The sequence below is a fragment of the Leptonotus elevatus genome, chromosome 13 (genome assembly GCF_054856555.1).
Source record: "Leptonotus elevatus isolate MCC_2025b chromosome 13, RoL_Lele_1.0, whole genome shotgun sequence".
Taxonomy (NCBI): Eukaryota; Metazoa; Chordata; class Actinopteri; order Syngnathiformes; family Syngnathidae; genus Leptonotus; species Leptonotus elevatus.
In genome coordinates, this window is record NC_141251.1 from 5,454,336 (window position 1) to 5,474,271 (window position 19,936).

General features: G+C 39.3%; 1 protein-coding gene across 2 annotated transcripts in view; it reads left to right on the forward strand.

Moving 5' to 3' along the window:
• The first annotated feature begins 18,769 nt into the window (after positions 1–18,769).
• The window catches only part of LOC147163575 (cGMP-dependent protein kinase 1), a 115,457-nt gene continuing 114,290 nt past the window's right edge, over positions 18,770–19,936 (forward strand). The window contains exons 1-2 of one of the 2 annotated variants that reach the window (XM_086093160.1): positions 18,770–18,890; positions 18,995–19,277. In XM_086093160.1, coding sequence (XP_085949286.1) covers positions 19,021–19,277 — 257 coding nt within the window. In that variant the 5' untranslated portion in view covers positions 18,770–18,890; positions 18,995–19,020. Of the gene's footprint in view, positions 18,891–18,924; positions 19,278–19,936 lie in introns of those variants that run through there. The other variant, XM_086093159.1, reaches the window with a different exon arrangement.

The window sequence follows — 19,936 nt, forward strand, 5'->3', positions numbered from 1 at the left end:
TCAGATTCTCCGTGGAGTCTTTTTTTTTAAAAAATTTATTATATTTGTTGAACATAGAAGAATACGAATATCAGACAATCCAATTTACATGAATCTCACAATAAAATTAAATGCAAATTAGACATAGCGAAAAAAATAACATTCACGTATTTTCAAGAGTTTTTTTTTTTTTTTAAATAACCCTGCATGGATATTAATTATCAAATAACATTTCTTGTTCACTACAAATTCAAGAGACTTAAAATAGTCAATTTCAATCAAAAATAATTTAAATAAAGGTTTCAAGTTTAGAAATTTACATTTATGAATATATAATTTTCACAATAAAACACAAATTAACCAACGTGGACATTTTTTTGTTCTTAGATTTAAAAAAAGGGTAAAAATGTTTTGTTTTTTTACTATCCAATATAATCTTGTGTTTTGTTTCACACAATAATTTTCAATATCCTTCCAAAAACGGCACTAATGGGACAACTTTCCAGTACAAATTTACTAAAAGAACATTTGTCATCAATATTTACTAAACGCGAAACATACATGTTTGTTAGGTAAATATTGTGCAATATTTTTAAATGTCGTTTTCTCCGTGGAGTCATTCCGGAGTTGGAGTTGAGAGAATGACGTCATGGCAGTTCCACAAGTAGCCAGCAAGTGGACACATTGAGTCGCAGCAGGTCAGGTTAAGCTACAATTTGTTGTCTGCATTTATTTTTAGTTATTGAAATGTTGCTCTGGTAATTCAGCTGGCACATCTGAAGTCATGTTTGTATGGTAAAATAGAAAGTGCGTGGGTGTGGGGCCAAAGACGGTGGCTTAGCAACAGGAGCAAACACGCCAGGAAACTTGATGACGTGTTTAAGTTTGTTGTGATTTAACTCGTTTTGCTTCTATGTTTTGTTTTAGGTGGATGTTCAAATAATGATTTTTTTTTTTGCACTTTAGCAAGATCTGTGAGGCAAACCGATGTTTATCTTCAAATATATATTTTTTATATATATATTTTTACAGCGCTTATCATTAAGAATAAGATAAGGGGTGCTTGAGCTGGTGTCGACCCCATCTGAGGTGGTGAGAACAGCGTGGTCCAACCTGATGACGCATTCACACCGCTGGATAATTTAGTCTGCACGGGCCTCGCATGTTGTTGGAATGTGGGAGAAAGAGCGTGTAAACTTCAGCTTCCCTCATGTATGCGGAATATTCCCACAGTGAGAGAGGCAAGAATGATTCCATCAAATTGCTTCCTGTCTGGCATTTTGTCATTCAAAACTCCAGCCAACTTACTTTGCTAGTTTACATGCGTAATAAAAGTTTTATTTTTTTTCCGGCGGGAACACATGAATGTTTCAATGAATTTTGATGGTGTAAAATACTTTGATACAGAATGGCCACCACTATTTGCGTGATAGAGACCAACGTATAATCAACGACGGTCATTATAAATGCAAAATGATCCCCAAAAATTCTGGAATAAGCAAGGATAAAGTAAACCTCCAAAAAGCGATTTTTGTCAAAAACGGGACAGCTTCTAAAATAATTACATTAAATACAATAACAAAAATAAATCAACTAAAAAATAATCTGTGAACAGTAAACCCGCAAATGTAATCCGTCCTGTATGTGTCATGGTTTTGGTTGGGTCTTCCATTTCCTTCTGTTATGTTTTGGGTTTCGTTTGAGTTTATTTTCGCTTAGTTTCAGTCATGATCTGTGTTTTATGTTGTCCTTGTCTTCCTCCCTCGTCTCGTCATGTCCACCTGTGTTTGCCTGTCCTTCCTCATGTGTCAACCAATCAGCACCCTCTGCCACTTGTATCCTGCCCAGGTGTATCGAGTTGTGTCAATTAGTGTGTGTGTGTGTGTGTGTGTGTATTTAGTCTCTTGTCTCCCTTAATCTGTGTCGATTCATTGTTGTTTTCCTCCCGTCATGCTGCCAGTTATTTTTTTTTTTAAATTTGCCTTGTTGTCCGCTCCACTGTGTTTCGCATTTAATAATTTCACACTTAACAAGCTTCCCCCCCCCACAGTGCCATCTGGTGGCTGTGGTGAAGTACAACAACGACTGAGGTACCGTACCACTACTGATTACTTCCATGTTGCATGCCCACACACGTCTCACTCAGATATGTTTACGAAGAACATGACACACTTTCTTTTCTTTTCTCTCTCTCTCTCTCTCTCGCATCAACACGCTTAACACTAATAGAGGAACCCCCCCCTCTCCCTCTCTCCCCCCCTCTCTCTCGGCCCCCTCCTTAAGGATGCTGGGCCAAGACAAACGGCAATCTTGATTCATGGCTTCACAAGCAAATTCTATTCTCAGCGGCACGGCGGCCTCTCGCTGTAATACCATACTTAGTTCGTGGAGATAATATTGTTGTTGTAGAGCAAATTGACTTTTCTTTTAATGGATGGCTCAGGAAAACAGGGCGGGCGGGGGAGGGGGGGGGGTTGATTTGGCAATAAAACAGCTACACTGTATACAAGCACAAACAGCGTATGCGGTTATCTGACGTCTACAAAGACACATTTACATATCAGCACTAACGCCGTCTGCTTGGATTTATGTGCGATAGGGAGGAAAAGCAGACAAGAAGAGATCTGGAACAAGTGACTGAACCCTCACTTCGAGCTTTTTCTGCTATCGTTCATCACATTACAGTTGTGAACACAGGACGACATCAAAGACTTGATTTGCAAGTTGAAAGCTAATCGGTGAGGAGTTATGATCCGTGTGGAGTGTGGAAAAGCAGCCTGGACAGATGTGGCGGCACTGGGGCCAAATCCGACGTGGTGCCAATGTCATCAAATAATTTTGTATTTATTTTTTGGCTGAATTCTTTCCACACTCACACACTTTATGTGACGGAGCATGTGTTTTTCAATATTCACCCTCCTAGTGAGCCGATTATAATAACATACTCCTCATGCACTTTATTCAATCTAATAAGATCCAAAATAAACATGATCAATATTTCCTGCCTCTGTGATAAAATGTAGAATAATAAAAAACATATTTATCATAAAAAATAATTAAATTAAATTAAATTAAATTAAACAAATAAAATAAAATAAAATGATAATAATAAATAAATAAATTGTATACATTGTTTAAAAAATATAATTCTCATATTGATACTCCAAAATGATATACAAAACATATGGTACTCGTAATATTTAATAACAAATTTATCTGTATATATTAAATTTGTTTATATTACTATTATTAGTAAAAGTTACAATTATACAATTATTAATTTTTAATAAATATAAATAATAAAATTACAAAATTCTATAATTCAAATATAATGTATTATTGTAAATAATAATATTGCAAAATTTTATATTTGTTTGGTAGCATTTTTAATTAATAATGTTAATATTATTTCTATTTGAAATGGCTTTGAAGCAAGAATGGCCTAAAATAAAATTAATAAAAAAAAGACAAAGATCTGCTGTTTTAGGCCAAAGCCCTGTATAATGGAAAAAGTAGTGCTTTGGCACAATTTTACAGCAACTACAGCTGCAGCTACTAATAGTCTGCGTATTCTACTTTGCGGTTTAAAACTTACACATTATTTTGTGTAAGTGCTAAAGGTAGGTTCAATGACTTGTATTGTTCGTGTGAAATGCTCGTGCGCATATTTTTTTTGCCCATCGGTGATGTCATGATATGTTATTTAGGCTACTATGCTAGCTAATACTATTGATTGTTCTGAATAACGTAACCACCGAATACAATCATTCATGTACAATGCGTTCATGATTGTGCGCATGCTCGCTGTATGGCGTTGATGCTTTACGATCCGCTCAGTTTTAAGTGCTTTGCTGCCATCTTGTGGCGTCCATACATAATTACAAATCCACAATGATGACGCTCATGAACGTTACTGCCGAAAAATGTAATGTCAGCCCCTCGGTTTATGCGCGCGCGTCCCAAGAGGACATGAAATGAGTTGCCCACGCACGCTAACTCGCTCAACTTCATCCGGTCCAACATTCGCCTGCCGCCTCTCTGACCGTTTGCAATGTGAGTGCAGTTTGGGTCCATTTGGAACGCGCCGCTGCTGATGCGCCTCACTCGGCGCCCGTCAACGGCCGACGTGACACTGCGACCCTTTCTCGCTCGAGTGCAAGATGCTGATGATGAGTGACACTCGTCAAGAGAGGACACTTGGGACACTTGTGTCCTTTTGGCGTCTGTTTCTTGTGAAAACTCCGGCCAGGACACTAATTGGCTTGGTGATGAAGTGCTGCATCCACCAGGGAAAATGGAATCGATGCTTTCCCGTCTTGGTGAGGGATTAGTTGCTTTTTAGACTCGGTGGCTCAACAAGTCCTAGTCGTCATAGCAACGATTGTCATTGATTGGGTGGCATGAGCACTAAGCAGTGGCTGAAACTGTTGCTAGTGAAGCAAAATTGTGCGCTAGGTGACAACTGTGTGCTACTAGTGACATAATGTTAACATCTAGCAGGTCACTAGTCGTACTAGTAGTGCAAGGATGTCAACTAGTGCACAGTTTAGCCTCACTAGTAACATGTAGCTGTCTTACCAGTGAGGACAAAAAGCATACTAGTATATGTACACTGTAAACAAAAAAAAATGATAATAATAATAAAAAAAATTAAAAGTAATTAATAAATACATAATAATAAAACATAGAATAAAAATATTTTTTTGTCATTACAATTTCCTCCCCCATTCCAAACGTGTACGTTTGGTTAATTGAGGACCTTAGATTGTTTTTAAAAGCAAGATTATTGTAATTAATGAAAATTAACAAACGAAAAAACAAAACAGTCATTTTTGTGAACAAAATAAAAATGCTTTAAAAAATGTCAAAAAATACATCTCATGTTTATAAAACTCTAACGATAGCGAAAATGTAAAATAAAAATAAATAAATAAAAGTGTGTTTTTCTCACTCAGAAATTCAAAGTAAATTTTACAAGGATAGTTTTGAGTACAGTTTACCAGTATCAAAAATAAACAACTCGAGCGTTGAGGAACCAACTCGTGACCTTCAACTTGGGAGACAACCACTCTACCACCTCAGCCATGCCACTCTTGCTGTTTGCCATTATGCTGCATTGCTGGTGTCCAAAATGAGACCAAAAAGTGGTCGCTTGGAGGACGGGTACAAGGTTTATGCCTGACACCATCAATAAGCACAACACACTGCAGGAGCGGCAAGGCTCCTGTAGGTTGGGGGTTTGTTCCTCAACCCTTGTATAGCTTTAAAAATAATAATAATAATAAATAATTAGAAATTTAAAAAACTGGTAAAATGTAGTCAAAACTCTCCTTGTAAAATGTACTTAGAATTTTTAAGTGGAAAAAAAAACGTCCTTTTTATTTTTAATTTTTAAGTACAGTTTACTAGTACATTATTTAGGTTTCATTGTGTACTGGTAGATATAAAAAAATTGTTTTTATGTCAAGAGCCCCTAATTATATATTTTTTTAAAGAATTGATGGCAGTGAATGAGTTAATCAAATATCAAATAAATGCTCAAATGGCTTTCTATAGAACTTAATGATAAAGTGATTGTCAAATATAAGCACATGAAAAAAAACCTAGTTTTTGTTTTGTTTTTTGGCCTATGCATTTATCCTTCCATAATTAAGACTGTCAGAGTCAAGGAATGTCCAGAGGAGACTTTCGAGATCATGTCATGGTATAGCGAGTGCTGGCGGCCGCCCAGCATGCATAACAAAAACCTCCGAGCCTCGCACGATACTCCTCCATGAAGACGACATACAAACCGTAATATCACACGCTTAAAATGGTCTCAAACGTCCAACCGGAGAGGCTAATTTCTCCTGTCGAATTGTACAATAGCAGAGTAGTGATTGCTTGTTGTCACAGCGTTCTCGTAATGGAGGCTCGCACGGCTGAATTTAGTGCACCAACAAGCCAAATGAAGAGCCATCACGCCGCCAGCACGCAACGCTCGCTGGACTGTTTCCCGGCAGCCGTGCCGGACTTTGCTTCCAAATATCTGCAAGCGTTCCCTGAGGCTGATTCATGCACCAGTTGGACAGTTTTAGACGGACGGTATATATATATATATATATATATATATATATATATATATATGTATATATATATACTGTATAATAGCCGTCCATCCGGAAAGTATACCGCCACAGTTTCACAGTGTGGATCAAGCCATGCAGGCAATGGATTTAACATTCAGAATTAGAAATGATCATCTTTCTCATTCACTCGCAGCCATTTTCACCGAAGCAACCCCCTTCGCTCCTGTCTGTTTTACTAGATTTTGACTCATTTCATCATGCAAGGTCCACAGAATATTGTGTTCTATTGCTATAATAACATGGGACCTACCAAAAGAAAGATTAGAATCTCTTCTTTCATCAGGAAAAAATAATAATATAAATATAATATATTCTTATATATTTCTGTTTTGCAGCAGTTAGCATTAGAATATAGCTAAGTTTCATCATTATTCACAAACCTGTTCAAAACACTGGCAAAAAGAGTTTGTTGCAACATGGCCCTGGTTGAGCTCTTATACTCTGCTGCCACCTGCTGGCTGTTTTTTTTTGTGTGGTATTAACTACCATTGCGTTACGCGACATTTTCAAATCACAAGCTGCATTAAAGCCTTCTGTATGCTCTAGCATAAAAAAAAACATTAAAATGTGTAAATACATTTTTGGGGAGTGGAGGACAAACTATTAAAAACATATTTATACGTTTTTTGGTTTGAATGAGATAAAAACAAAAAAAAGTAAATAATTTTTATTTTTTATTTTTACTTGAAGTCTAAAGATAGCATTCCGATTTCTGATTCCACTAATGTGGAACTGTAGAATATGAATTAAGCAGCAAAATGTACCTGTTTTTGTCCATCTCAGGGTGCGGCCATTTTGTCTTGTACTGCCACTTGTTGTCTATTGAAAATGACATCACAGTGGCTCAGGCAACGACCAATCACGGCTCACTGGTTTTCTGGGTTTGGTCATGTGATGTTTGCAAGCTGAAAATGACATAGTTAAAAAATGATAAGTTAACAACTCTAATTGGAGAAAGTAAGCTAGCTGTCTTTTATTAACATTTTGTTAGCATCCTTTTACGAGAATGATCATAGTAAATTGACTAAAACGTTCATAATTTGCAAGACAGTCAAAATATTTATTCGAATAAAGTTTTGATTACCAGAAGTGTCAAATTCATGTGAAACAATGTCATCATTTTATTTTATATAAATGTATTTGCCTTCATTTTAGCATAAGTAAGTCTACTGTAAAAAGCAACGTAGGCCTATAATTATGTATAATAAATCTGGTATTTGTTCAGTTATTGCGTAGTTGTAAAAACAATACAAATAAAAATTCGCATATGAATTGCAATCACAATATCGAGAGGAAAAAAAAATCACAATTACAATATTTTTCCAAATTGTTGGGCCCAACTTTTAACAGGTTTTATTGCTGCAGTCGTATTGCATCATACTACGGTTATCAAGCGAAATCGTCCAAACGCCTCTGACGCAACATCATCACTACATTTTGGACACGTCTCCAGATTGTGCAAGTCTACCTAATATTTTGCACAGCAGATTTATTATGGATGCAATATTGCAGTCTCTCACGCTCCATCACGAAGACACGTCCGCGATATTACATTAGTGAGCTCTTGCCCTCCGGAGTACAGTCTTATTCCCGCCGAGCCCCTCCGGCGGATTAGATGCGAACAACGCGTCGTTGGCTACCAGGCAACTGCATCCCGTTATAATATAGCGGCGGCGGCGGCCATGCAAAAAAGGGGGCCGCCCATGATGACAACTCGCAATATCGGCCGGCGTTGTCTTTGTCATGCAAATGTACAAAATTGCATTTGCGTGTCACAAACTCCTTGGCTGAAGGACGCTGTTTCTTGAATGGAACATCAAAGCCGCACGGGTACTTAAAGGACGATAATGAATCCATCAGAGGACAACATTCTTAATGGCGTCTACTCAAGAGGAGGATACACAAATAAGAGCAACAATGGTGGGGGCGGGGGGGGGGGGGGGGGTCGAGGCTGAGAGATGTTGTGTGCTCCTTTTTAGGGCCTGACTGATATAAAATTTTTATTATGATTATTTTTGGCTGATTACGATATTTGGCAGCGTAATATTCCGATAACCGATGAATTGGCAGAATTTCACAAGTTACTCCATGTTAAAGATGAGATGGCTCTTAATATGAAAAGAAAAATGCACTTATGCCATCCAGTGGCAGAAAAATGACCACAAAACAAATCAATATCACACTCGTATTTCAACAGTTAAGTACAGCTTTTTAATTTGAATGCAATTTAATGAATTATTATGAAATTACTGTATCAATGACTAAAAGATGCACATTTCTATTAGATTAACATTTTTTCCACTTTTATGTTAACAAGAGTATGAAAACCTAGAAAAAAAATATTTTATTGTACATTTTCTCGTTTTTCTTATAACTTAACTGATTCTAAAGGCTTTGGGCAGATTAGATTGACATGGCAACATACAAAGGCTTAACCTGATTGGACCACCAAAATTAAAAAAAATAAAATAAAAATCAAATACGCACTGGAAGCAGCGTTGGGAATAAATGATTACACTTTCATGGAAGAAATATTAGAAGTCAGGTTGTAAATATAGGTCAGCATGGCCCAACACTGACAGGTTGAGACTTGACAATTGAGACGAGACACCCCCACGGTTAGGACACCCCACCACGAATCAATGTCAATCAAAGATGGCAGCCTTCCGCTTTGTCCTCTGTGTCTTTTTTCAATCATCTTTTCAAAGTGACAAAACACTCATTTGGAGTTGCCAAGCCATCATGTCGGACTTCATTTTAACATGGATCAACTTGTGACATCTCATTTCTCACTCTTTTAAGACTTTGGTATATAGCTAGTCTCACTTAATAATTTTTTTTCCTCCAGCGTCTTATTGTGGTAATTTATTATTCTCATGGTCTTTGTTTTTGTATGAGTTTTTACTATTAAGCAAAAAATAAAATAAAAAATCTCTCTTGATCTCATTTATTGATTTATTTTTCCCTTTATAACCCCATTTGAACCCATAGATGATTGCAATGGACATGACATATTGTCTAAAAAAAAAAAAAAAAACATAATTTGGATGACGTCAACATGATGTGTGGAAAAAGTCAAAATCAGTAAAAATAAGTAAATAAATAATTGGCCAGCAAAAAAAATGTGCGTCTGAAGGGGTGTGTAGACTTTTTATAGCCACTTCCGGACATTTTCTGGTAAACCGATTTTATTTATTTTTGTTTTTCATTTTTGGCCATTCCCCTTAGGCCTACTGTCTGCCAATGTTATCTGACCCTTGTTGGCTGATGTCGTTAAGCTCAGGACACGTTGTCCCGTGTGACGTTGTTCTAGTTTTATCTGCGGCCGTCCAGTAGGAAAGTCCTCTTCTGGGACACTTTTACTAGCACTCCCAGCCCGAGTGACGGGAACTGAACCTGGCGCGCAAGTGGGGTGGGGGTTTTACAGTGCGTAGTGGCGGTCTGCGCCTGTTGACATCCTGCAGGTGGCGGCCTGTTGAACGTCCAGCCCGGCCGGGCAGGAATGCGACGGGGCCTTTGGGGGCGCTTGTATTTTTAGCAAAAGATAACTCAAAAATGTGCGGTCATTGTTTGGCAACAAGTCGTTTTTATAATGAGAGGGGCCGGCTTGGGTTCCACGTGGAAGATCGGCTTAATGACAGCGGGTCAGGCCTTTCTAGTCGGAACCCCGGGGTTCCTCCCGCCGATTTATGACCGTCAGTCGTGTCTATCTTTAGCGGCGGCGGCTTTTTTTTATGTGGTGCTTGCTGTGCCACTGTTATCAGAGCCGGCTGCCGACTGTCGGGTCTTCCACTCGCCTCTGCGTGCTCACATGTTCAGATAGGTATGCGGCAGAGTTTTTTGTTTTTGTTTTAAGCCAACAGCAACTGCCACACCAGATTAAACCAAACAATGCAGTTAGCTCATGATGCAATGATTAGCATCACTTGTCATAAAAAATCTATTTGAGGATCGTCTCTCGCCGTCGAGTCGGTCGGCTGTGATTTTATATTTTAATATATTGAGAGAGAGCAATAGCAATGGATAAAACAAAACTACTGTATAAATAGTGTAACATTGAATTTCTTTACAGTCAATGCACTTTAAGGCTGAAGGGTGATTATTGGAAAAAATAGTCATGATTAATCTTGATTGATGGTGAAATCACGGTTAAGAAACACATTCATTGATTACAAAACGTTGTATTAATTCATTACTAAAACTCAACATGAAATATAATTTGTAGCAAACTAAACTAATAAAAATAAAATTAAATACTGTTCCTGCTGTGCACACTTTGGCCTCTTGGGGCAGTATGTACACACTTTTATTGAGTAAAGAAGAATAAAAGAAGTTTGCAATTGAGCTTTATTAAAATGATTAAATTGAGTATAATTTCATTATGTACTCTTATAGTGTTTATGTAAATATTTAAATTCCCAGATCTTGCTGCTAATTTTCTATTAACTTGTCAATAGGATTTTACATTGACTGTTAGCATTTGTACTAGCGTGGTTTCTAAAATCAAGTATGTCATATTTAAATATACAATGTATGTAATTATTTTTGTTGTACATTTAGTTCTGCCATCAGTTTTTCTCGGGTTGTTTTTTATGCTCATGAGAAGCCCGAATTAAAACCATGATTAAATGTCGATTGCTGAGCCCTAATGTACATTACATATCGAACCTCGGGCCGTTGCTTTCTGTAGGTGTAAAAATCAGGTTGGCAAAACTTGTAATCTCTTCAGCAAAAATGAGGCTGATCTTGAAATACTTCCTGTTTTCACTCTTCTTTCAAATGTACACAGAATTAAAAAACAATAGTGTGCCTCCACCTAGTGTTGAAAAGTGGACGTACACCGGATGCCAACAACCAAAACGTATCACATAAATAACATTATATTAGCATTATAAAGGTAGAATTTTTGATCCGTGGATAACAAATGTAGTTTCCATTACAATTCAAATGAAGTGCAAATAAGTGCATGCCTTTTAAACAATGAGATCTTACCAAAGCGCTGGTGTTAAATTCAAATTCCTTCCATAATTATTCTGCGTTGAATGAAGCGGAATGCGCTTCATTGCGCTCATTTGTAGTCAACCACAAACTCCAGCGGCCTTCGTTCTTTTGTTTACTTTCTGCATACTTTCCCTTCTCATAACAGTCACCCCACAAGCTGAATGGTGTCTTGTAAAATAGCTGAACTGCCACTTCTTGGAACGCGCCCTTATTTGGGGAGTCAGCCAGTGTACCCCACATTTGTATGGCTTCCATATGGTACGCTTTTTGTCGGGAAGGCTGCGCCGTAGAGGCATTCGTGTCCCCGGTGGCCCGACTGCCCGCCCGCTCCACTCGCCTCCTCTCTCGTCACGTACGAGTGTTTACGTGTTTTTGTCTTAACGGTATGTGTGGACAGAACTTGACAGATTTCACACACCTACGAGACCGGAGGGAGATAACCACACACAAACTCTCACTTATACTCTCACTCTCTCACGCACGCGCACGCGCACGCGCACGCACAAACATGCTCTCGCACTCTCGCTCTCTCACACTTTAACACAGTCTCTCTCTCTCTCACTCACTCACTCACTGTCTCACTCTCTCACTCTCACTCACTAACTCACTCACACTCACTCACACTTTAACACCGTCTCTCTCTTGCTCTCTCTCTTGCTCTCTCTCTTGCTCTCTCTCTTGCTCTCTCTCTTGCTCTCTCTCTTGCTCTCTCTCTTGCTCTCTCACGCACGCACTCACACTTTAACACAGTCTCTCTCTCTCTTTCTCTCTCTCTCTCTCTCTCTCTCTATATATATATATATATATATATATATATATATATATATATATATATATATATATATATGTACACACTCACACAATTAGGAATTGTCGCTCACACAACCACAACACACTCTCACGTGCACGCACACTGAAATATTCTCACACGTAGACTCAGACACATGCACACACTCATCGGCTCACACACTCAAGGACTCACATGCGCACACAAACGCACACAGACACATGCACTCTCTCACGCACCTAATCTCACAGGGCACACACGCACACACTCATACATGAACTATGCCCTCCATCATTATTGGCATCTCTGGAGAAGATATTTTTTAGCTTATAATAAATTTGAAAGTTAAAATAAGTTTCCTAAATAATATAGGACTTTCTTTAAGAGGAACATTTAATTCAAGTGCATTTATTGCAGTACAAATGGAATTTATTTAAAGTCTTTTAACACATCTTTACCTGGGGTGCCAATAGTCGCGGAGGGCAATGTAACGCCACGGTCGCACGTGTCATACAGTAGGCGTCGACCTCCTCCAGCGCACAGACGTGAGACAGAGGCGGAGGTGACAAGAACACTTGTATGAGGCTCCAAGGCTGCAGACACCGGCCTACAAATAAGCAGTAACAGTTGGAGGTCGAGGCAAACTCTGCGCTACCACCGCACCAGGTGGCTAGCTAGCTAGCTAGCTAGCAACGAGCTCCTCCTGGTTAATTGGTGTGGCTAAACTCATTGACTGCTCGCCAAGGCAGTTATCATCACCCCCATGGAAGCGACTAAGACACTTCTGGCAAAATTCATTCTCACAAAGAAACGACATGGAAGGATGAGAGAAGTCAGGCTAATTGCTAAGCTAACCTAAAACTGACTCATAGTGGAACAGTGTAGTCAAAAGAAACACTATAAAATGAGGAGAATAGACTGTTGGCAATAATTTTATACTATTTCATGGGACAAATATTACAATTTAGATCGTTAATGTTGGTCAGTGCTTTTGATCGTGGTTATATCTCCAGACGATTAACCCCTCCCACCTGGAATACGACAGGAACGGCGCATTCCAGATGCTGAACCTTGACCTCTTCACCACATCTGATGCATGTTGTTCTCTCGGTAAACGCTCGGGGCCAATTTAATAACAAAAAAACAAAATTATTATTCCCCACCCAAAAAAAAATCAAAGTCCGCGACGTCCATGCGAGCCACGCAGGAAGGAAGTATCATTACTGCATTTGCTAAGTCAATTTCCTGCGCTCTGCCTCAATCCGTCTCCAGTGCCACGCTGCCGATCAATCAGCAGGCCACGATGTGATATCATGTTACGGCGTGAGACCTGCTCGTGTCGAATCACCCCCCCCCCCCCCTCCCCCAACCCTCCCTCCCTCGGCTCGCAAACTGAAAAGAAGGAAAAGTTCCCAAAGGCTCCCGAACGAAAGATGTCTCCCATGTTTCAGTCTCACCTCTCCTGGGAAGGCAGGTCCAGACAGGCAAGCCATCTGGTGCGGTCTCAGCGGGACCAGCTGGAAACAGTGAAAAAGACGCACCGCACCACATTTATCGAGACACATGGACGTGGAAATGGAAGAAAAATAACAAGAGTCCTTATGAAGCTGGAGTTTTTGCCCGGCCAACTTCGAGGTCACAAATACTGGATTCAAGTAGAACTTTGAGATTCAGTTTTGGGTCAACCCAGGACCTTCGACTGAAGTTTTTTTTACACCGGGCATCGCATTTCTCTCTAGATTACCTTTTGATAGTCTTGAGATTTCGTTGTATCCTGCGCAGATTCAAAACATCCTGTGCCAGATGTAGCAAAGCGACCCCAGAATATAACTGAGCCTCTTCCATATTTCACGGGAGGGACAGTGTTCTTTTTTTGGTATTTTTCAAAAGTTGTACTTTTATTTCGTCTCATTCTCCCAGAAGCTTTGCGGCTCATCTATGGACAAACGGGACAAAACTGGAACGTTTTGGAAAGACAAACGCTATAAAAATGACGAGCCTATTTGAATAAACTAACGAGTAGAGAGTAAGTTTATCTGTATTCTGATTACAAATGTAGACAGCAAAAGTTAAAAACCTGTCATCAAAATAAATACTCAAGCACAGATAGCGGAAAATTCTACTTTGGTAAATTTCTGTAGTCAATTTCTGAAGTATTTGTATAACGGATTACTTTCCATCACTGCAACTCAGTGACTCACCGGTTGTAAGTGGTGCCACAATGGGTCATAGGTTTGAATCCCCGGTGGCGCCCGGGTACTCCGGTTTCACCTACAATAAAAAAAAAATTCAAAAAGTCTGTTACAATCGTTTCATTGACTAAAGTCCTCGCCCACTGCTCTATGGAAACACATTAAATGCAAAAAGAGCACATTTCACTTCACAGTAATTTGCACATGGGGTCGGGCCTCAGTCATTTAAATTGTATAAAAAAAATAATAATAAAAAAGACAGAGTAGTGTGCAAGTATAACTTACCAGTAATACATTCAGATATTTTGGTGAGGTATTTTCTTTTGTCTAATAAAAATTACATAAATGTAAATATGTGATTTTGTGTATTGAAAAATTATATTGATTTATTTTCTCAGTTTAATATATCAGGTACACCTGTTCTCGTCATTTTATTTGACCATAAAATACACTCATTTTATTCATATTTTTTTGGGGTGTATTAAAAATTTAAATAAAATGATTACAATTAATTTACAAAATGAGAATGATTTGTAGTTGATCTGTTTGTCCGTCTGTCCGTCTATCATCCATCCATCCATCCATATATATATATATATATATAGTGTATTAAAAAATGTAATTGTTGTTGAAAATGTTCCTAGATTAAATGTATTTATTTTTTCTTGACATCTTTTTTGTTGTTGATTTTTTTGGTTAAAAAAAAATATGAATACAATTAGTGTATTTTATGGTAAAATAAAATGACTAGAACAGGTGTACCTGATATATTAAATTATTTGACCTTTATTTTTAATTGATATATAAAAATAAAATAGGTTCCTAGATTTTAATGTATTTTTCTTTTATTAAAATTTTATATTAAAAATACTATACGTATACAGTATATTTATTTATATTTTTTGCATTAAATATATAAATAAACTATAAATATAACTTGTATTTTATGAACGATGCTGGTTTTTCATGAATGCTTCTGATATTGCTCCAGTGTGGCCGATGAACCAACCGCCCATCTCCCCTCCCACTTTGTGTCTTTACAGGAAAACGGTGACTTCATGTCTGCCCTCTCGCTTTCCGTAAGATGATCCTTTGAGGACGTCGGAAGGGCCTTCGCGTGAACTCTGTGAGACCCGCGGGTGCAGAAAGAGTGAACGAGGTCAACGCCCTTTCCTATGTTTGCGACGTGACCCGTGTACCGCTCAAACTGGCGGTGCGGCATTTCTAGCCTCGTGCAAATAAACTCACTTGGCGGACACAGATATGGTCAAAACCACTGCTCGTCTTTTTGTCCCCATGCATGGATGAATGGCCTTTTCTTGAATAGGATGGCGCCTTCTTATGCATGTGGTGGACACACTCAGAGGTCAAGCAAGGTGACTCATAATTTACCACCGTCATTAGGAGCACAGACGCATGCATAATTCATCGATTATTTGTTTTTTCTCGTCTTTGAATGGTGGAATATCTGGGACCAAAAAAGAAAATGCACATCCTTTTTTGCGGCAACTGGCCATGAGACTAGCAAACGGAAAACAGGGACGTCTGGAGTTTCTGCTTGACTTTTTGATTTCCAATCGTACATTACAAAAAATAAAACTTCAAACTGATAACATTTAAGTGCTATATTTACAAACAACGCAAGCTGCAAACGCAGTAGCCGTGCCAACTGTCAGCTTGTTCACAGTGCTAATGCTAGCTTACTATTGCTATACTATAGCGCTGCTATTTTGTTGAAGCAGTCAGTGTGAGTTCTCTGTGACTATTTACTGTATCACGACTACGCACTTTCATAATCGCATGCCATATTACAGTAAATAGCCATCGTTGAAAATTGTTTATTAGTTAGAAGCGTGGCTTTAGTTTTTATCCTGCTAGCAGTTTTAACACTTCAAATTCCTCAAGATCAATAAGCAACAAGTTTATTTCGTTTATTTAAAAAAAAAAAAAAAAAGTGTGTTCAATCAGTTATCTGGCTCCGCCGACATAAATAGTTCCACAAACAGTGACTTTAGCTGTTAGCGCAACATGCTAGCTAGCTAGCTAGCATACAATGACCTCCAGTTCTCTGTCTTATTATTCTCTTTATGTTATTTGTATATGTATATTTGACCATAAAGTGCTATCTGAACTAAAATGTTTGCCAAAAAATGGTGATGTACATTTATGCATTCTTCAGTCATAAACCTCTGAGTAAAGACAAAGACAGTGGCCTGTGATGAAAATGAGTTTGACCCCCTTGACCTCTCAAACCTTCCGCTAAGTACCACTTAAAAACATACTTGGCTTCCCAAGTAACACCATTATAACCAACGTTAATTACTATATTTAATATTAATGTAATCATTATGCACAATTAAAACATCCACACCGCACTTAAATATAGGGGAGGGGGGGGGGGTAAAAAATAATTTTATATATATCACTCAAATGTTAAACAAATTATTCTCAAAGGTTATAAGCAAGCGAAAGACAAGGCAGCTACGATGGTAGCATGGCTCATTCATGTTTGAAAGTTGCTAAACATGAAATGTTACCGGTTTGTCGTATTGTTTGGAATGTACAGTCACTTAAAAAGAGAGGTGATCAATTTACCTGATGATGATCGCAATTAGGGGGAAACTGTCCAAATATGGTTTTACTTTCAGTATGAGTGTATCCTACTTTACTGATTTATTTTCCTCATCAACATATCAGTTAAGATGTTAAAAATGACTTTGTGTGTACCCGACTTCAGCTAAGCACTCTAATGCCCGCAGAGGCCTAAAAAAAAAGGTAAGCCGGGAGATGTGGAGGGGCAAGTGGCAAACTTCAGGGCGAGACACGATAAATTACAGCAGCTAACAGGAAAACGTGCATTCTATTTTTAACCCTGAATCCTAATGAACACCCCCCCCCAATCCCCCTTCCCCTCCCCTCCATTTCCACACACTCCACCATCACCCCTCAAACAGATTTAGACAGTGAAGTGAAATAAAAAATGAAGCCCAGAAATGACTCTTTCCGGTCGTGGAGATTAATCAGCGCCAGCAAGACGAGTGAGACGTGGTCGGTAGTGAACTCTGCGCGCTGATGCGAGTGATGCTTGGCAAACGAAATAATTACTGCTTATGCTAATCAGACAGATAAAACTGTGCAAATCCGTTGGCTCGTTAGTGTGGCGCTCTGGTGGGTGACACTGAATCATAAATGATGTCATCCATGCATTGACAATATACAGTATGTACAGCACACCACATGCTCGCTTATGTCAGATGGTAAAACCTTCGGATATTGCATTTCAGTTTTCGCCGACCCGCTATATATCGTCTTTACTTTTTCACTTGTTACTCTATTTTTTTTGTTTTTGAAATACTGCTTGCGTCCAAAATTATCACTTTTCAGGAGAACCACAAAACAGCATGTTTCTTCAACCATGCATCATCACAGAACGGAAGCCATTTTCGACACTTTAGACTGACCAATAGTATAGACTTGTGAAAAAATATTAAATTTACCAAATTGTGACATAGGAGGTTTTGGTCTGACGCCTGTGATATGTACAGTACGTATCTATATGCAGGGGGAGACTAGGGCTAGTTGTATTATGGGTAAGTTGTCACATTGCAATTTTCTTCGCCACCAGGGGGCGTAATGAAAAAGTGGGGGAAAAAAATAAAAAACAGGAGTTGCAAAATTTCTTGCAAAATCCAGTGTGACATCTTACCCCATATAGTGTGACAACTTACCCAGCTAGCGTGCACTGCACGCACAGGCAAAAACAATGGTTTGTGCCTGTTTATTTCAGCCTGAAGACATCGAATGAATATTGCAGCAACCAGAAGACTGCATTCAATAATGTTAAAAAGATTTGCAACTGCTCAAAAAGTCCAAGCATTAACCTGTTTGGAAGCCATTGTTGTCCTCTTTTCATCGATAATGGCAGCTGTTTTCCCAGGGTGGCGGTTTGCGCAGCTGCACATTGATGACAACGATTTGTTGGTGGAGACGGGGGCTTTTGTAGAGTAGAGTAGAGTAGAGTAGAGTAGAGTAGAGTAGAGTAGAGTAGAGTAGAGTAGAGTAGAGTAGAGTAGAGTAGATAAATACCGGTGATGGAAACAAGGCTATGTAATCTTTGGCGGCCCTGTTTAAACTGCAACGATTCATTTTGCTTTGATTTAATGCAGTCTTATCTTTTAAATTGAAAAAAAAATGTTTTTGGTCACACCCCTAATATATATGTATATGTATATAAATAAAATAAATACTCATTTCAAGTGTATTTATTTACACAATTTATTGTTATTTTAATAATTTTATTTGCTTAAAAAAAAAAATATATATATATATTCTGGTGAAGGCTACTCAAAATGCTTGATTTATTATTTGTATTTTTCCCCATTTGATTTCCATCAAGTCAGATGACTCTTGCTTTGAAATAGTAAAAGAATGTTCACATTATGAAACATTTCTAACCGTGCAAAGCAAACAAAACCGACTTGTAAATGCACTGCATTGAAGTGCAACATGTTATCTCCGCGTGCGTGTGCTGTTTAAAGAAGCGCAAATATTTGTTTACGTCCTCTTTTTTTTTTTTTTTTTTTTTCAGGGCGAATGAGGAAGGGGAGGGGGGGGGGGCTAGTGCGTGGCCGCGAGTCCACGAAGAGCTGCTGTCATTGGTTTTCTCAATGAGAAATCAGCCCCCTCCCTCCCAAGAAAAGAAGAGAAGCCCAGCGAAGAGAGGCTTCCGCGGGCTAACGTCGCTCCATCCGGCCGCTTCACGCCACGCTTTTGCTCGGCTCATCCCAACAAGTGGAGCCGGAGGTGGGAGGGAGGGAGGGGGCGAGGAATCGAGAAACGGACGTTTGTTCACGGAGTCGACTTATTTTTCTTTCTTTCTTTCTTTCTTTTTTTGGCGGCGGCGGCAGGGGTGGTAAAACTTGTCGCCGCAAGCATGAGCGACCTGGACGAGGACTTTGCCAAGATCCTGCTGCTGAAGGAGGAGAGGATCCGCGAGCTGGAGCGGCGTCTGCTGGACCGCGAGGACGAGGTGCAAGAGCTGAAGAGGAAGCTGCACAAGTGCCAGTCGGTTCTGCCCAGCGCGCAACTTCTGGGCCCGAGGACCCGGCGCGCGCAGGGCATCTCGGCCGAGCCGCAGACCCATCAGGACGTGTCCAGGCACGCCTTCCGCAAATACGCCAAAACCGACTGGTAAGTAAGCATTCGCACCTCCAACTTTCTCATGAATGGGGTGAGGTTGTCGGGTTGCTTGGGGTGGGGGGTGGTGGGGGGTGGGGGGTCGGTGGGGGATGACGCAGCCTCTGTAAAAGAGCTCCTAATTGATCAGATCCATCACGCGCGGTCCCCCGAGGGGGCGTCCGGAGGAAGTGTGATGCATTATTGGCTTTTAGTAGCCGAAGTGCATGTCTGAGGATATTTAATACTCCATTAGAAGAAGACACGGAGCACCGCGCTGGACCATATGCTTCCTGTCCTACTGGGAAAGACGCTCGAACATTTTTGTCCATATTTCGCACATCCAGTTTAAGGCGCATGTACTTGTCATAAGCTACTAGTGTCACTGTTGGTCTCCGGCATTGAGATGGAAACCAAGCATGTCGAAAAAGCTTTGTAATCTGTTTGAGCATTTACTTGACTTGACACTTTTGGCATATAGTTTATATATCCAGTTTAAGGTCCATGTACTAGTACGCTCTTTGTTCTCACTAGTAAGATGATTCAGCGCACTAGTGGAATGACCAGGGCACCACCGTGTTTTACTAGTAACGTTATTTCCTCTAGTCGTTCCACGTCTGGCCTACTAGTATGACTTTCACAGCCATATATCCTTTATATCCAGTTTAAGGTCC